The sequence below is a fragment of the Muntiacus reevesi genome, chromosome 11 (genome assembly GCF_963930625.1).
Source record: "Muntiacus reevesi chromosome 11, mMunRee1.1, whole genome shotgun sequence".
Classification (NCBI taxonomy): domain Eukaryota; kingdom Metazoa; phylum Chordata; class Mammalia; order Artiodactyla; family Cervidae; genus Muntiacus; species Muntiacus reevesi.
Window position 1 is genome coordinate 20,028,014 of NC_089259.1, and position 19,437 is coordinate 20,047,450.

Genomic DNA, 19,437 nt, shown 5'->3' on the forward strand with positions numbered 1-19,437 from the left:
CTTTCTTCCTCTGCTGCAAACCTCAATGTCTCAGTATTTGGCTTGCTGTGCATTACGTGAATTAACCCAGTTTGGTAACGATTTATTGCTAGGATCTTCCAGTTATTCAAAGCATCAAACCAACATATTTAAAAGTGGACTTAGATGCTTAAAAAGTAATGCAAGGCAACAAAACAGTGCTGCTGAGCCAGGGGTCTCTCTCTGCAGCACTGAGCGCGCTCTGCTCTCGAAAGCCTGCCCTTCCACCCTGGCTACACCAGCTGCATTCCCAGCCAGCTTGAGGCCAAACCCCTTCTCTAGGTCAGAGGACATCTCCCAGAAATGCCCATTCTTCTACTATGTGGAGAAATGTTCACCACTCTTTAGGGCTTTGCTTTTCATTTATCTCTTTCAAAGTGAGTCAAACATCACTTGGGTACTTTTCTAAACACACAGACAATGAACGCCACAAAGGAACTTGGTCTTCCTGCAAAGCCAACTAGTTCAACTGGAAGACAGTTTTGAAAAGTGAAATGCTTTCTTTCTCCTTCCATGGAAGTAAGAACTATCTTGGCTTTATCTTTTATCACTGTGTATATTAATATTACGGCTGCCCTGGAGCTAGTGGTAAAGAACCCACCTGCGAATGCAGGAGATGCGGGTTCGATCCCTCGGTCAGGAAGATCCCCTGGCGAAGGGAATGGCAACCCACTCCAGCATTCTTGCCTGGAGAATTTCATGGACAGAGAAGCCTGGCAGTCTACACCCCATGGGGTCGCAAAGAGTTGACCATGACTGAGGGACGAACACTTTCACAAACTATATTAATATTACTCCTAAACAGTAGGCTCTAGTACCGCAAACGTCAAAGCTTGTTGATTTTAAAGCTGGAAGATGCCTTAACAATTACCCAGCCAACACCCCCTTTGTTGAAGATAGGGGAACTGAGACCCACACAGATCCACTGACTTGGTCAAGTCGCTGACCAAGTCAAGGTTAGGATTTCTGGTCCCTAAACCAGCGCTGTGTCACCAGACCTCACCGCCTTCCACCTGACCATCTACAACACTTTCCTGCAATAGGCTAAACAGTGCTTAGAAAGCATGAGAATCAAATACAAAGATGCTCATCACAGCTCAATTTTCAATGTTATTCTTTCTATCACTTCTATCATCAAATGAAGAGACATAACTCTTCTCTAAATAAATTTGAAAGCTTTAGGAAACACTGAAGTGGTCAGAGGCGGTCACAGCGATCCTCATTCCACAGGTGAAGAAAATGAAATTACAAATCACCATAAGAAAGAATCCATAAGATTTTACTGAAACTTTCAAACCAAAAGCCAGCAACTCACGTTTTATTGTTGTAGGGTTTATTCTGACAGATCTCTGGGGACAGGTAGTAAGGTGTTCCAACGCAAGTTCTAGCAAGTTCCATAGTACTAGCAAAGTTATATTAAACAATAAAATAACATAGTGTATTACTGAGGTAAGAAAAGGCTTAAGACATAACATACATGTAAGAAAAATATATAAAAAGTAACCCCAAATTTGATGTATTCATATATTAAAATAAAGCAAAACATATAGTATATTAATAATGTAGTAATAAAATTAATTGATTTTAAGCTTATAATTCATTTTCCCAAAATCTACACAATAAATAAAATTTATAGCTTAAAGACTGCATGAAAAGGTATCATTGTTATTTTGCAAACTCTCACATGTAAAAATTTCCCTCATTCCAATGATGAAAGTAATGCAATCTCATGATTTAAAATTTGGAAAACAGAAAAGTGAATAAAGAAGAAAAAAATCACCAAGAATCTTACTACCCTCAAACAACTAGAGTTAAAATTCTGATATATTTCCTTCTTGTCTTTTTTTCCATGCATATTTTCCACATAGCTGTGATTACAGTGTATTTGAAATTCATAATTCCCTTTTTTAAAATTAAAAAATTTTAAATCTAATACAACAAAGTTTGTTCTCACATTATCAAAAAGTCTTCAAAATCATAAATGTCAGTGGCTATACAATATTCAGGTACATGACTGTGCCAAGTTTTATAAAATTTAACTATTTCCCAATTTTTAGGCATTTAAACTATTTCAAATTTCAAATTACTCCCTTAGAACAAATTCTCAGAAATAGAACATTTAAAATCTCTTGGCATTTATTATCAACAAACTGTCTTTTGAAACAGTTGCATCAATATACTCTCCTAAGCACATGTTAATTTTCCTGTTTCACAAAATGCTCACTAACTTTACATACATTTCAGTCACATCTCATTTGATCAGCTTATATCACACTATATAGCATTGCCAACACCATTCTACTATGCCAGGATATGTCTCACAAATTTTAATCTCAACGTACCATCTGAATACTTTAATATACTTATATAAACAATTATCCAAAATTATTGGGAAACCAAGCTCTTAATACCCTCTTAATTCTTCATACCTAAAAATACGTATTTTGGCTGTTATGAACAGAAGGAAAAATGATTTTTAAAAGTACTTACTTGTTCAAGACCCTTGCAATACCAAAGTCCCCAAGCTTTGCAACCATTCCGTTCTTGCTAAGAAAAACATTCTATAAGTGGAGAAAAGGCTAAGTTGTTGGAGATATTTCAAGAAAATAAAAGATCTATTCTTCTTGATTTTGTCTCTGAGCCGTTACCTGTGTTTTTATGTCCCTGTGTAAAACCTTCCTGTCGTGAATATGTTTCAGTCCTAGAGAAATCTGTACAAACCAACTCAGAATCTGTAGAGGGAACATAAAACTAGTGAGCAGTCTGGTGATCACTGAAATATCTTCAATGATAGCATGCACGAAGAGAGAAATAATATATTTGTGTGTGTGGTTACATAAATGAAGTGAACAGATATACCATCATACCATACTATGTTCTCCCTACAGCTGGAAAAATGCAAGTGTGAAAAGGCAACCCAAACATGTTGGTATGAAAAGGAACACTGCACACAAAAAAAGATAAACAGGGGACTTCCCTCGTGGCCCAGTGGCTAAGATTGCGCTCCCAAAATGCAGGGGGCTGAATTTTATTTCTTAGTTATGATTTTATTTTATCTTAGCTGACCATGAGTCTTTTTATTAAACTGCTCTGCTGTGCTAAGTCACTTTAGTCATGTCCAACTCTCTGCCACCCCATGGACTGTAGCCCTGCAGGCTCCTCTGTGCATGGGATTCTCAAGGAAAGAATACTAGAGTGAGTCACCATGCCCTTCTCCAGGGGATCTTCCTGACCCAGGGATCGAACCGCGAAGGTAGATTCTTCACCACTGAGCCACTGTAGACAGGTTCCCAGGTGGTGAAGAATTTGCCTGCCCGTTCAGGAGATGCAAGAGACACAGGTTCGATCCCTGGGTCCCGAAGGTCCCCTGCAGTAGGAAAACACAACTGAGCCTACATGCTTGCACCCAGATGCCGATAGAGATTTATTTAAACAATTCTAAAACTTCAATGGTTCTCTGTCCACCAAAAAGAGAGAAGAAAACAATTGGGAAAAAAACTATTCCAGGTACTAAGACTCACTTGTAATTTTTTTTTGGCTGTGCTGTGCAGCATGTGGAATCTTAGGGCCCAGTCTGTGTGTTAAGTTGCTTTAGTCGTGTCCGACTCTTTGCGACCCCATGGACTGTAGCCTGCCAGGATCCTTTGTCCCGGGGGATTCTTCAGGCAAAAATACTGGAGTGGGTAGCCATTCCTTTCTCCAGGGGATCTTCCTAACCCAGGGATCGAATCCGGGTCTCCCACATTGCAGGCAGATTCTTTACTGTCTGAGCCACAAGGGAAGCCCTTAGTTCGCCGACCAGGGATCAAACCCTTGTCACTTGCAGTGGAAGTGCAGAATCTGAACCACTGGACCACCAGGAAAATCCATCAGTTGTAATTTTACTTCTTTCTCAATCACGGGAAATGTAATTCAAACTTATGTAGAGAAAAGTATTTTTATTAAATGTGGCAAAGTAATAGATTAGGTAAGAAGAAAGGAGGTTTCTACAAGTATAAAATTTAATATTTAATATTGATGAGCATAGGGAGAATGCTTGATTAAATTTACAGAGGTTAGGGATATTAATTCTTTAATCACTCACACATTCACAACATTGAACTTTAAATCAAAGAGGAAATTATCAGGGCTTTTAAATGCTAAAAGAGAATAAAGAAGCAAAGGGCTTGAAGAAAGCTGGCGGGCCATTCTTGTTCCTGCTCATGACCGAGGCCTTTCCCTTCAATCACACAGCCCGCGAGTCCAGTTCTTCCCCGCTACAAACACTTGTCTCCTTCAGGAGTAAAAGTTCTAAGAGGGTATCAAAGGATGCTCAAAGTACAGAAGAAAAATGTGTTTGTGCTCAGAGAAAATGGGAATTGAGGCCATTACTCTTCACCTTTTCTCTTCTCTCTCTTAATAACCAATGAAACTAAATAGCCATTGCTAAAAAGAGCTTCTATCCTCCCCAGCAAAGTGGGAAATCTATTTTAAAACAGAGTACTCACTGGTAAAAGAAAGAAGAGTGAAGCTATAAATACATCACATTTTAAGTGGCTAAGGAACATCCTCATTCACTTTTTTTTCAACCACTAAGATCTATCTCAGGGGCAACCTACATGAGACTATCCAAAAATAAGATACTGTCCTTTCTCAAGCAAAGTTCACTCTCAAACAGAGATGCAATTTAAGTTCAATTGCAAACATGTTCTAGGCTAGGTTAATTTCTCATTTAAATGCTTTCTTCTCTGTAGTCACCTTCTGGTTTTTCAGTCTCCTAACTTTACTGAGGCCTTCAATGGCTAAGTGGAAGGTCTCTCTTGGCAAATGTCAGACTGCACTTGAAAATATGTGGGTTATTTTCAAATATCTTTTGATATTGATTTCTAACATGATTCCACAGTGATAAGAGAACAGACTCTATATGATTTCAATACCTTTAGACTATGAAATTTCTGCACCTTGTTTTATGTCCCTGGATATATTCCAGTGGTCTCCTAGTTTATGGTGACTTGAATAGAATTTGTATCCTACTATTGTATGAAAATTGTATAAATCTTAATTATGTTGAATTATTTCATGGTTCTTTTCAGGTCTACCATATCCTTCCACTTTTAGGTATATTCATTCTATAAATTTTTGAGAGTTTGATATTGAAACGCCTACTAAAAATCTTAATATAGCTATTTAAAAAAATAATTGTATTAATAATATATAGTAGGATCATATGTAACTTTGCTCTGAATTTTCCAAGTCTCCTATAAATGTGTTATCATACTTTTCATAATTTAAAAGATAAAAAGAAAAAGAAAAAATAAATGAACATTGACATTGTAAAAAAAAAATACCAAGCCATTATTTTTATAGTTTGAATTTCTCTTCCACCAATCATGCTTCATATGAACACAGTCTATTACTTATGAAATTATAACTTTAATCCACAATATAAATAAACAGGCAAATTGGAAGAGTTTCTACCTGATCTTCACTAAATAACACTCCCCGTTGTCTTCTGATCCTTTTCATGAGATCCCCGCCATCACAATACTCCATCACAATAAACAGTCTGTTGTTCTCTGTAAAAAAAGGCATCATTTGATGCTGGATAGGTTTCAGATATTTACTAATTACTTGCCTTTCAAATTCTAGAAGGTGGAGAATGTAACAGAAAAATGCAGAATATAATAGCTAAACACTCTGGCTGTAGAATCAAGATGGACTGGGCTCTAATCCCACTTCACCACTTAAATTTCTTAGCTCTGTGACTCTGGGCAAGTTACTTTAATTTTTCTGGGCTTCATTATCTCATCTGCCAGATGAAGATGATAATGTGGACACTCCTCTTGGGATTGCCTTATCTTTGTTCACTTCATCTTTTAAATGAGTTAATCCACGTCACATACTTAGAACAATACCTGCACATAATGAGTTCAATAAATATGAGCAATTATTTTTAATACATTCCTGCAGGAGACTGGAAATGTGCTATAACACAACAGCTGTGAATCATTTTCAACACCACTAAAAGAATGATCAGACCCTTAAATTTAAGTATAAACTTTTATTTAAATTATTGAGTACTGTTGACACTCTTTTTAAAATATTTTATTTATGTATTTGGCTGAGTCAGGTCTTAGCTGCAGCACTCGGAATTTCACTGTGGCCAATGGATGCTCCAGTTGGGGCACATGGGCTCCAAAGAGCTCAACCCTAGTAGATGTGGTGTGCAGGCTTAGTTGCTCCACAGCACGTGGGATCTTAATTTCCCCAACCAGGAATCGAACCTGCATCCTCTGCATTACAATGTGGATTCTTAACCACTGGACCGTCAGGGAAGTCCCAGTCAAATTTCTTTTAACTGATCTCTGCCTGACCTACATCCTAGATTGCTGGGCACCCTCCATGATTGTTGCTGCTCAAGCTTACCCTGGTGGTGACTGGACTCAACTATGCTTCCTCTGCCCTCACTGGTTCTTACCAGGATCATTGCATTCATTCCCAAATCTATTTGAAAAGACCCTGATGCTTGGAAAGATTGAAGGCAGGAAGAGAAGGGGACGACAGAGGATGAGATGGTTGGATGGCATCACTGACATCAAACAATGGACACCAAACAATGGACGTGAGTTTGAGTAAACTCCGGGAGTTGGTGATGGACAGGGAGGCCTGGTGTGCTGCAGTCCATGGGGTCGCCAAGAGTCGGACACGACCGAGCAACTGAACTGAACTGATACTTGCTATTTTAATTTTTATATAAAGTGATGAGAGATGAATGGGAAAAGATGTGATTGCTTCTACAAGAACTACATTAAATGCTGTGAAGGACCCAGTAAAAGTGAGTAGCTTAAAAAAAAAAGTCATTAAGCTAAATGCTGGGTGGGACAAATGGGAAATAACTGGGAAGCTTTCAAAGGAAGGTGCACAGAGAGAGTATCTGTGAATTCTTACTCCACTCTAAAGAACAGAAACTGGAAATTATAAATTGCAGATGAGGGGCACCTACAAAACAAAGAATGCTCAGAAGTCCAGTAAGTGGATTCATAATCAAAGACAAGGCTTTGATCTTACATCAAAAGTCTGGCAAATGATCATGCATTTACAGATTAAAATAAGTTTGTATGGTTTTCTGCTTCATCAGCTTTTTTCTTTACCAAACAACTAACAGATGGGTTCTTACTAGGTTAAGGACTTCTACTAACTTGTTTCTCCCACTAGTTTGTTCCCTGAGGAACGACTCCACACTTGGCTTTTCTGCATTCCTTGTACCTGGCACATGGAAGGAGCTTAATAAAGGAATCGCACAAAATCAGGCTTGCCACCAACTGTTAATCTTGCTAGCATCTTGCTCTGTAGTTATTTGAGTATCCACTAAATGTCAGACTCTTCTTGCCAGATTCTATCATTTGCTACCTTTTTCTTTCAAGTAGCTTAAATCAACTTTAAAGGGGTTATCAGGGACTTCCCGGACGGTCCAGTGGTAAAGACTCTGAGCTTCCAATGCAAGGGGCCAGAGTTCAATCCCTGGTCAGGGAACTAGCACCCAAATTCTGCAACTAAGAGCTCACATACTGCAATCAAGATCAAAGATCCTGCAGGCTACAACTAAGACCCCATGAGGCCATTATCAGTAAAATATATTCTTTAAAAAAGAATTTTAAACAACAAACTACATAATGTACTTATTAGTTGTATTTACATTTATTGCCTGTCTAGCGCTAGCGGTAAAGAATCTGCCTGCCAATGCAGGAGACATAAGAGACACGGAGTCAATCCCTGGGTGGGGAAGATCCCCTGGAGGAGGAAATGGCAACCCACTCCAGTATTCTTGCCTGGAGAATCCCACAGAGGAGCCTGGCAGGCTACAGTCCATAAGGTCGCAAAGAGTCGGTCATGACTGAAGCAACTTAGCACACAGCACCCCTCATTTTACCCCTGGAATGTGAACACCACAGCTGAAGAGCAGTAGAACTCTCAGATGACCCTAATGCACACACCCTGTGAACTCTCTCCCCTTGAGTGAGAATGGAACCTGTAAATACGGGATATCACTCCATCAAATGTCACGTTGCATAGCAAAGGGGATTTGCTGATATAATTAAAGTTACTAAGCAGCTGACTTTGAGTTAACAGGAAAAGGAGATTATACACCTGGGCTTGACCTAATCACAAGAGCCACTTAAATCTGGATCTAGACGGCAGAAACAGAGAGATGCCATGCTGGAGAGGGCCTGTTGAAGGGGCCACGTGACAGGGAGGGAGGTTGGTCTCTAGCAGAAGACGACCACTCCCAGTTAATAGTATGCACAAAGCAGACATCTCAGTACTACAAGTGCAGTAAATGAAATCTGCCAACAACGTACATGAGCCTAGAAGAGAACTCTGGGCCTCGGGTGAGGGAGGCTACAGACACAGTTACCATCTTGATTTCAACTATGGGAGACCCTATGCAAAGAATCCAGCTAAACCAAGCCCAGGCTTACTGCAGGAGCTAGATAAAATTGGGAGGTGCCTGTTTAAGCTACTAAATTCCTGTTCGATGGTTATACAGCCACAGAAAAGAGCAGTGCGGGGATGTGAACCCATTTTGCTCATTGATTTACCCCCAAGACCCAGGCTGTGTTCAGCCTATTAGAGGTACTTGATAAATGTTTACTTAAGGAATTTAAGTGGAATTAACTGAGCCTGATGGGGACTTCCCTGGTGGTCCAGAGGCTTACGACTCTGTGTTCCCAATGAAGGGGGCCCAGGTTCAATTCCTGGTCAGGGAACTAGAAGCCACGCGCTTCAACTAAGAGTTCACATGCCACAACTAAGACCCAGCACAGTCAAATAAATACATATATAAGTATTTTTTAATTTAGCCTTAAGAAAATCTTACTGCATTCTCCTTATTCTCCTCCTGCTGCTTGAAACTTATAAAAACTTCTACTTTCCATTGACAAATATGTAATGCACTAGAGCTGTGGTTCTTTTGTTTAGAGATGAGCTGTTGGAGGATAAACAAAGGCTTTCCCCACACTCTCTACAGCCAGGTGTTACAAGGACCTCTGAGGCTTTCAGACAAGCTCTAAGTTTCAAGTTCCAACCATCTGCCAGGAAAAACGCAAAGGCATCACAATAGCTCTGGTTTTCCTAAACACAGGGGTGCTCTAGTTATGAAAAGGAAGAGGGAGTCATAAGAAAGTTTAAGTGTACAACATAAACAAAGTCAGCAAAGATTATTGATGCTGTAAAAAAAATGACCTCTCATTTGATAAGGGTATCCAGTGTAAACCAGCCTCAGAGGTCCAATTCACATGGAGTAAGGACAGACTCCACTCTCCTAAATGGTCCAGGCAGCCCAAGTACTCATTCCACTAATGTGCCTGAGCACCTACTATGTGCCAGCTGCTGAGGAGCAAGTGGTGAGCAAAAGAATCCGTTATGTTTACTGTCTTAAAGGGAGACAAATATTAGACCAATTCCTAATGGCGTATATGAATGGACACACTCACGGTACTGAAGTGCTGGCGAGATCAGCACAGGGGGCTGTAACTTGCACTGTGCTCTCAGAGAAGGCCTGACAACGAGCGGAGACTTGCCAGATGCAGAGAGCCACAAAAATAACCCACAGAGTGAGGAAAAGGAAGGCTGTCGTCCAGTGTCGTTGTAGGAACCAATGAACAGGAATAGAGGGCACCTTATTCAGTGGCTGCCCCTTAAAAGCTACTCGGTACAACTCGGTTCCCTGCTCACGTGTACTCTCGACTCCCAAAGACCTCAGACGTGTCCTGAGCCGTCTTTTAGAGACTGTACCCAGTTTTCATTTGTAAGAAACACAGAAAGCTATTTTGCATGCAGTGGTTTAATTTCTAAGAAACACAGTGCCCAGCAGACTGTAGACGCTCAAAAAAACAGCTTTTAAATTTTGTTGACTGGGGCTTCCTTGGAGGTCCAGTGACTAAGACACTGAGTTTTCACTGCAAGGGTGTGGGTTCGATCCCTGGTCAGGGAACTAAGACCCCACATGCCACAATGAGGCAAAAAACAAAACTTTACTGATTTTTATTAATAGACCGCTGATGGTGCTTAAAGATATCTAGGTAACATTCCTGCTCCATGAACTACTTCCAACCTATGAATTCAAGTACACACCGCCCCACCCCTCACCCCACCCCGTGCTGGGTGAACTGTGGGCATACACAGCCCCAACACAGCCTTGAAACACCAGACATGCTGCCTCTGTGTTTACGGTCTGTCTCTTCCCACTAGAGTGTTAGAGTCACAAAGGACAGGCATTTTTGTTTGCTTTCTTTGTTCACTGAGTATTCCTGGAACCTAGAAAAATGTATACAGTGAGCACTCAGTAAATATTTGTTAAGTGAATGAATGGTCTCTGACCATTGCTTTTTTGGGTTTTTTTTTTTTAACCTCTGGAGTCGAGTAATGGATGAAGGCAGAAGAAATGTACTTAGGTGCACAGAGAAGAAGGCTTGCTTCCTTCAAGTTTCCCCTCTATTCCGGCCAGCGGCCTGGCTGCCTCTCTGAAAGAGGACTGCACTGGCCCATTCACTGCCCCCACACACACCGGGACTCAGAGTCAGGGCACCTCCACCACCGCCCCGTCCTCAGGGCTGGCGGAGGGTCTGCTTTGCCCCCCGAATGCGAGGGCATGGGGGAAGGAAGAAACATGCCCCATCCCAGCAGGGCTCTAGGGTGAGGACGCGCTGGGCTCCGTGTCCTGCCCTTTTGCTCAGAACAGCCTGCTTCCGACCCGAGCTGCTCCTTCAGCCGGGGCCCCAGACTTCAAGTCCCCATCAGGGAATTCCCGGGCGAGACCAGTGGTTAGAACTTTAGAACTTGGTGCTTTCACGAGGTGGGCCCTGGCGGGGGAGAACTAAGACCCCATAAGCCGTGTGGCGTGGCCCAAAAAGAGTTTGTAATAAAAAAGACCCCACCCAACCACAGCCAGCATGTAACATGAGTGAGACACAGACGGTATTCTTGTAGGCCACTGCAAGTTCTTACTGCAGCAAAGCTAAGACAACCATTATTAACTATTTGAGGGAGTAAAAATTAAAGACAGGTGGGAAAACTTAAGGAAATTTAGGAAAACTGTCTACAAAAACTCAGCTGAGTATAAATCAAGATGATGAAAAATAAATTTAAGTAAATGGGACAATGAATCCAGTCACAGAAATTAATTTATACACAGTTCTCAGGATCCTATCTTATATGGATATCTGCATGCTGACACTTTATTAAAATACTTTAAGAATATAAGAAGTCAAACCTTGAAATGAACTGAAGAAGGTTACAATGTTGGGATGTTTCATCTTTGCCAGAAGAACGACTTCTTTCTTGGAAGCTTCTTTTTCTCGGATGGGCATCTAAATTATATCAAGAGACAAAGTAGTCTATAAAGATAATTGCTTCCATGAATAAGCTTTCTGCTCGCTGTCATGGAAAATTCTGCAGGATTTCACTGACTTTTAATGGCACTTCTGAAACTGATCTCTCAATGGCAGGAAATGACCTTTCTAGAATTAATAGTCTCCTGTGTCTAGTCAACAGTTTGCCAATGACAATCAGAAACAAGAAAATAAGTATTTCTGGTAAAGTTCTGCTGTGTTATAAGCTCAGTTGAATTAGTGTACCGTGTCAATTATTTAGTCATCTCAAGGAAAGTTAGTTTAATATTTATCTTTCAGCAGCAAAAGAATTGGTTTAAAAAAATGCAATGTTCCAGCAGCAATCACAGCTGAGAAGAAACAAATGAAATCTAAAAAAATTAAATGTCACACATCACATCAATCAGACCAGGAAAGTTCTATGTTAAGATTACTACATTTTTCGCTTTCAAATAAAATTTGTCTCTTGTGACTTCATTTTAGATTTGATATATTTCCTTTTCTTTTTTTAAAAACTAATTAATTTGCTTTTATTATTACCTTTCCTCCCAGTTTTATTGAGATATAATAACATATAGCACTGTATACTTTTAAAGTATATAGCACAACGATTTGACTTACACACACCATGAAATAATTAGAACAATAAGTTTAGCAAACATCCATCATCACATATACACACAAAATTAAAGAAATAGAAAAACAATTTTTTTTACCTTGTGACGATAGTGCAGGATTTACTCTCTTAACAACTTTTATATATATAACAAATAGCAATGTTAATTATATTTATCATATTGTACATTACATCCACAGTTCTTATTTATCTTATAACTGGAAGTTTGTACCTGCTGACCACCTTCATCCATTTCTCCCTCCCCATACCATAATTTTGATCTTTTTTTCTGAGTTTGTTTTTGAAATAAAATTGACTTGTAACACTATATCAGTTTTCATCACATAACATAGTGATTTAAAATTTCTATGCATTTCAAAGTGATCTTCATAAGTCTAGTTACCATCTGTCACTATATGAAGATATTACATAATTACTCACTATGTTCCCCATGCTGTTCATTTAATACACATAACTGATTTATTTTGCAACTAGAGGTCTGTACCTCTTAATCTCCCTCACCTGTTTCTCTCCCGCCCTCACTCTTATTCTATTACTCATCTATGGACAATATTTTTCAAATGTTTTGGTGCCAGTGACAGTGGCCACATCTCATTTCTACCTTTTCTTCCTCATTTTTGATACTTCATCATTGCTACTCTGACTTCTGGTCCGGCTGTCCCACCCTCCGAGTCACTGGTCCTCTCCACAGTTCCCTCTGTAATGACTTTCAACATTTGGCTCACACATAATGTGTGAGTTCCCCCATTTCTCATCCTCATTTAGATTTAACAATTAAAAAAAAATTAACATTCTCAATCCCAGCTTTACTGTCTCCTAGTTATGTATCCTTCAGTAAATTCCTTAAGTCTTGTGAGCTTCAGTATCTTTCTCCCTATTTAAATTGCATAATTAGTACATATGAATTTCAAAATAAAAATAACTGAAGTATGCCTACTGGATGAACAGACTTAGCTACTTAACTATGTTAATTTAAAACTACTATTTTTTCAAAAGAATATTATAAACAAAATTGAAAGGAAAACATAGGTATAGAACTGCATTTTTATAGTTAGGTAAAAATACTGGCAATATGTATGACAGATTTTTGTATTTATAACATCTAAGGAGTTCTGGCAAATAAAAAAAAAGCAACTATGTATGCCAATAGAAATATGGGAAAATACATGACTAGACAACTCTCAAAAAAATAAAAGAAGTTAAAAATGGCCCAGAAATAGATTCAACCTCACTCAGTAATCAGAAGAAAAAAGACTAAAACAAAAATTAATATAATATTTCATCTGTGGAACTAATGAAGACAAAAGAAAGTTAATACCCATAGTTAACCAGAAAGCAGAAAATGGCACTTGTATATTTCTGGGGTAAATATTTATATAAGATGGTAAAAATCTTTCCAGGAAAACAATTTTTTAATGTCTAAAAATGCTCCTATTTTTAACTTATTAATGCTTCTAGAAATTTATCCAAAGAAAATAATCAAAACGTATGTGCCCAAGTGTTCTCATACAAAAGCCTTCATTACAGTTCTTTACTATTAGGTTTTTTTATTATTAGTTTTCAATTAACAATATATACTTATGATTTGAAAGAATATTTTAAGTCAGAAAAAATGAATAAGATGAAAGTAAAACTTCCCCCTTTCCTTCCCACTGATTCCTTAAGAGTAATTGCTGTAAATTGTTAGACCTTTTAATTTAAAGTACATGTAGATAAACATGAGTACACAGTTTGCTTAAGAAAAGTAACTTACTCTATATATTAAATGCTATTTAATCACAGCAAAAAAATCAAGTAATATAATTATCTGAAATAGAAAAAGAGTTAGATAAATTATGATACAATATTTTGAACCTAATGTCACACTGCATCCATCAACAATCCAGGGAAGAACAGAGTTACAGCAGAAAGAACACGGGAAGAGTTAGAAGGGTCTGTTGGTCAGTAAGCAAATCACTTAACCTCATTGAGCCCCACCCCCTTCACCTGAACAATGAGGATAACAAGATCCACCTTTTCGGGTTGTTGTGAGGATTAAATAGATTAATATAAGTGAAACACCCGGGATAACTGACCTATGCTAGGTGTCCACCATTACTATAAACATTTGATGTTACTATATGAGAACATTTTATTACATGAAAACATTGAAATGAAAAAATGTTTACAATATACTGAGTAAAAAGCTGATATAAAAGAATATATCCAGCATGATATCAATCACTCTAATATAGTCTAATAACTTATAAGGTACGTTTATGCATTAAAAGTAGCCTGGAGAGAAGTTCACCATAATGTTAACAGTGATAAAGAGAGAGATTGTAAGTGATTTTTTATTTTCCTCTAAGTAATCTTATTTTTCCCTACAGTTTTTTCAAAATTTCCTCAACGAATACTTTAGTGTTCACAATAAAAAGGATACATTTTTGAAGGCAAGATATAAAAGAATATGCTTGATAACGGTAGGATAAGAGAAAATTCATAGCTTTTTGGTACCTGTAAAAAAAAATTGGCAATTTAAGTTCTGGAGTCTAGAGTTTGCTTCATGGAGAGGTGCTGGAGAGCTGAGAAGAAATGTAAATTTCTCGAGATAAGAATGAAAAACTACATTAGGGTAGAAAGGAAGAAGTAAAAAATATTAATTCTGTGACACAGATGTTGCCAGGCAAATTTGATAACACAAAGAGATACAGGAAAATAATGATAACAACAGCCTCCCTCATATAAATTCTACTTATTTACAGCATGAGGACTATGGTCTTCATGAGTGAAAAAATTCAGGGCTCTATTAGAAATATATAAAGTCAGTTTGTTTAATTACATACACTAAAGAGTGAGAGAAATGTTAAAAAATGCATTAATATATATTTCTATAGAGGATTCACCTCCCACGTGGCTTTTTCTTTACTTAGAATTTAAATGGTTTTATAATTTCTAACACTGATGCTTTTGACGCTGAAGAATTGATGCTTTTGAACTGCGATGTTGAAGACTCTTAAGAGTCCCTCGCACTGCAAGGAGATCCAACCAGTCAATCTTAAAGGAAATCAGTCCTGAGTAGTCATTGGAAGGACTGATGCTGAAGCTCAAACTCCAATACTTTGACCACCTGATGCGAAGAGGCAGCTCATTGGAAAAGACCCTGATGCTGGGAAAGACTGAAGGCGGGAGGAGAAGGGGACAACAGAGGATGAGATGGTTGGATGGCATCACAGTCCATGAGGTCGCAAAGAGTCAGATACGACTGAGCGACTGAACTGAACTGATCATTTCTAAGACGCTTGCTCCTTGGAAGAAAAACTATGACAAATCTAGACAGCATATTAAAAAGCAGAGATATCATTTTGCTGACAAAACAATGTATAGTCAAAGCTATGATTTTTTCAGTAGTCATGTACGGATGTGAGAGTTGGACCATGAAGAAGGCTGAGTGTGGAAGAATTGATGCTTTCGAACTGTGGTGCTGGAGAAAACTCTTGAGAGTCCCTTGGACTGCAAGGAAATCAAACTAGTCAATCCTAAAACAAAAAACCCTGAATATTCATTGGAAGGACTGATGGCTGAACCCGAAGCGCCAATACTTTGGCCACCTGATTTGAAAAGCTGACTCATTAGAAAAGATCCATTGAAGGCAAGAAGAGAAGGGGGCAACAGAGGATGAGATGGTTGGACGGCATCATCGACTTACTGAACATGAGTTTGAGCAAACTCCAGGATATAGTGAAGGGCAGGGAGGCCTGGCGTGCTGCAGTTCATTGGGTGGCAAAGCGTCGGACACAACTGAGCAACTGAACAGCAACAGCAAAGTATGTACCAGCTTAACAATAGAGCTAGAAGGCCTGAAAGTATCTATGCATTGAATCATCAATCCAATAAGGATTTACTGAACCGCTACTGGTGCGAAGCATTCTTAGCTGCTGTTTTGAATACCAAGATGAAAAAGACACGGATTCTGCCTGCAAAGAACATACAGTTTGGAGGAGAGGGTACAAAATAAACAGCTTAAGCACAGCAAAGTAGAAAACATTCAGTATCAGAACTGCATTATGAATAAAATCTATGGCGCTGACAAAGAAAGGGAGATTACTTAGAGTGGGAAAGTCCTGGAAACTCTCCTAGGGCTCAGCCCTGAACAAGTCGAGTCTTCCTGGGCAGGCAAAAACCTTCTTGGAAGAAGGAGCCCCTTGGGCAAGCACAGAGGCTGGAGTGGGAGGGATCTGTATGTAGGAAAAAAGAAAAGGATGTGAAGAGGAGGTTGAAAGGGAATTTGCGAACAAATCAGAGAGGGCTGTCAAAACTAATCCGCAGACTGAACTGATACAAAAGTACAAGGCAAAAATTACTCATAACCCCACATTCCACCCAGATAAAACTATCTAGTATGTTTCTTATGCCTATGAGAATATATCTGTGGGAATATACATACCTATATACAGAGATAATGCATATATTTTTACGAAAATTGTGTCACTCTACACATGTTGTCGTTCAGTCGCCCAGTCATATCCGACTCTTTGTGACCCCATGGACTGCAGCACACTAGGCCTCCCTGTCCCTCACCATCTCCCAAAGTTTGCCCAAGTTCACATCCATTGCACTGGTGATGCCATCCATCCATCTCATCCTCTGATGCCCTCTTCTCCTTCTACCCTCTATCTTTCCCAGCATCAGGAAAAGACTGAAGGCAGATGCCCTCTTTTCCAGTGAGTCAGCTGTTCACATCAGGTGGCCATTCTACACATACTATTTTCTTAATTAGCAAAAGTTTCTAGGGAATTTAGCCAAAATAATTCCTCTTAAATTAAATATATTTAATTATTCTCCAAAAATATCAGACTAATAATAATATATGGTTTCCTTCCATTCCTTCAATGCATTTCATAAATATTTCTGAGCAATATTTTTGAGCAATATTATGTGCTGGCATGGTTCTGCATGCTGGAAGAGACAGATAAGAAATAAATGAACAGAGTAATCCCAGATCATTGTAAATGCTACTGAGAAAATAAACCAGGCTGGTGTGATAAGGAGTGATTAAAGTCAGGGAGTTGTCTTAGATAGGATGTTTGGGGAAGGTCTCCTTGTGGAAGTGACCTATATTAGGAGTGACAGAGGAAATGTACCACCCTTGTGCAAAATAGAGGAGTCAAAGCTAGGGAGAAGGGGCCTCCCATAGACATGCCATAGGATATTAAAAAAAGATGTTATCACTGTAAGGAGTACCATAGTAGACAGGGTGATGACATTGTTTTTTCTTTTCTTCTGAAAAAAAAAACCATTTCAAACTTCCCTGTTGGTCCAGTGGTTAAGACTCCCTGCTTCCACTGCAGGAGTCATGGGTTCAATTCCTGGTGGGGGAAATTAAGATCCCCCATGATGAGAGAGGCAGTCAAAAAACAAAATAAAATTTTAAAATAAAAATAAGATCACTGGTTGCTATTTGGACAATGGGTTTAGAAGACTGAACAAACAAAAGTCAACTCACTCATACTTGTTAAAAAAAAAAGAAAAAGATGCGTCTCCTTGACAAATTGGATTAAAAGCTAGCTGAATATAGCACTGAAAATGAACATGAATTGTAACTTCTTAACTTTACCTTTTCAAAATTGATCTCTTTTATAACACAGTGCTCACTATCCGATTTCCTTTTGGCCAAGTACGCTTTCCCAAAGGCACCTTCCCCAATGGCTTTAATCACGTCATATTGATCCATGGTCTCCAACACATGGAGTTACCTGAAATGAGAGCAATGAAATTTTATTGCACATGAAGTCAGAAAATTGACCACTACAATGTAACAGAGCTTGTTTTGCTAAAACCTTCATTCTAATTTTGCCAAGACTAAGTCATCTAACTTTCCTTGTGGCTACAGGTAAAACCACCAAAGTGAGACAGAGCCTCTTAGCAGGCCCGGACCTCAGACTTGGGCTACAGCTCACCTTTGATACAACCTAGTGTGGTGATCTTGGGCAAGTCACTTAACTTCATAAAACCTCACTTTCCTAATTTCTAAAATGGAAATAACAATTCCTGTTTTCCAAGTTTGTTCTGAGAAAGAAAAACATAATATCCTCATCTTGGCACCTCTAGGAAGCACAAAGCTTCTGCTTGTGTGGTTTCACAGTTGCCTTTCTCAAAGGGGAAGCACTGCCCCCTACGGGACATTTTGGAAACTTCCAGAGTTTTTCCCCTTCCCAGAGATGGGAGAGGCCGATACTACCTTATTTAGAAGCCATTGGCTTCCCTGGTGGCTTAGATGGTAAAGAATCCGCCTGCAATGCAGGAGACCTGGGTTTGATCCCTGGGTTGGGAAGAGCCCCTGGAGAAGGAAAAGGCTACCCACTCCAGTCTTCTGGCCTGGAGAATTCCATGGACAGAGGAGCCTGGCAGGCTACAAGTCCATAGGGTCACACAGAGTCAGACACAACTGAGTGGCTAAGCAAAGCCCAGCAAGGTCTGAGATAGGACTTCGCAGGTGGCTCAGTGATAAAGAATCCACCTACCGATGCAGGAGACACAGAAGATGTGGGTTCAATTCCTGGGTCGGGAGGATCCTCTGGAGTAGGAAATGGCAATGCATTCCAGTAATCTTGCCTGGAAAATTCCAGGGACAGAGGAGGATAGCGGGATACAGTCCACAGGGTCACAAAGAGTCGGACACGACTGAGCACACACACACAAGGTCTGAGATATTAAGATTCTGTGATGCAAGGGACGGCCCTGCATAGTAAAGGATTATCCAGCAGCTCGCCTCCTTAGAACGTCTCCAAACACATTCGTGTGCATGGAAAAATCGGTTTATAATTGTCTGTGGCTACTACCAAACTATTTTACATCTAAATGCAAAATACGTTTAGCGCAACTTTAATTAACATTGAATTTTCGGGGAATGCAACTATGTGTCAAATCGAGGCTTGACTGGACCTTGTTTTGCTCGGATATTTACCAAGAACTGTTCACCATTTCGGAAAAATCATTCCTCCACTGGCCAGACTGCTCCTGGGAGCAGAGATCTAAAAGTTTGTGGCTGTCCTTATTAGGTGACTCCCTGCTAGTTCACTACTTCTTCATAGTAGTACCAAGCATTGACAGACTGAAATATTGACTTGATGATAAAGACAGGCACTATGGCATTTAGATTTACCTGATAAGATTCAGGATGGCAAGGGGGCACAAAAGCCCCATCCACGCCTACTGGGTCAGTTATCTTCAGTTTTTATTACAAGGCCTGAAATTCCTTTTGGCACTTAAGCTTCTTTGGTTTGGGTTGGTCACCCTCAGCCCGGGATCCTGGCTTCTCGAGCGGGGAAGGTGAAGTCCCCCTGGGTAGTAAGTGGGGTGATCCCCTTTCCTCTACTATCTCTCGGGAAACACTGTGCTTGTAACACGGACACACCGTCAATAGCCCGTGGG

At 39.5% G+C, this 19,437-nt stretch overlaps 1 protein-coding gene across 1 annotated transcript in view; it reads right to left on the reverse strand.

The window, feature by feature from the left end:
• NEK5 (NIMA related kinase 5) overlaps nucleotides 1–17,737 on the reverse strand; it is a 52,979-nt gene extending 35,242 nt beyond the window's left edge. The window contains exons 1-6 of the mRNA XM_065901792.1: nucleotides 17,621–17,737; nucleotides 11,270–11,366; nucleotides 5,476–5,573; nucleotides 2,667–2,750; nucleotides 2,509–2,579; nucleotides 1,334–1,420 (exon numbers count right to left, since the gene is read on the reverse strand). Coding sequence (XP_065757864.1) covers nucleotides 1,334–1,420; nucleotides 2,509–2,579; nucleotides 2,667–2,750; nucleotides 5,476–5,573; nucleotides 11,270–11,366; nucleotides 17,621–17,737 — 554 coding nt within the window. The remainder of the gene's footprint in view (nucleotides 1–1,333; nucleotides 1,421–2,508; nucleotides 2,580–2,666; nucleotides 2,751–5,475; nucleotides 5,574–11,269; nucleotides 11,367–17,620) is intronic.
• Between the last annotated feature and the right edge of the window lie 1,700 nt (nucleotides 17,738–19,437).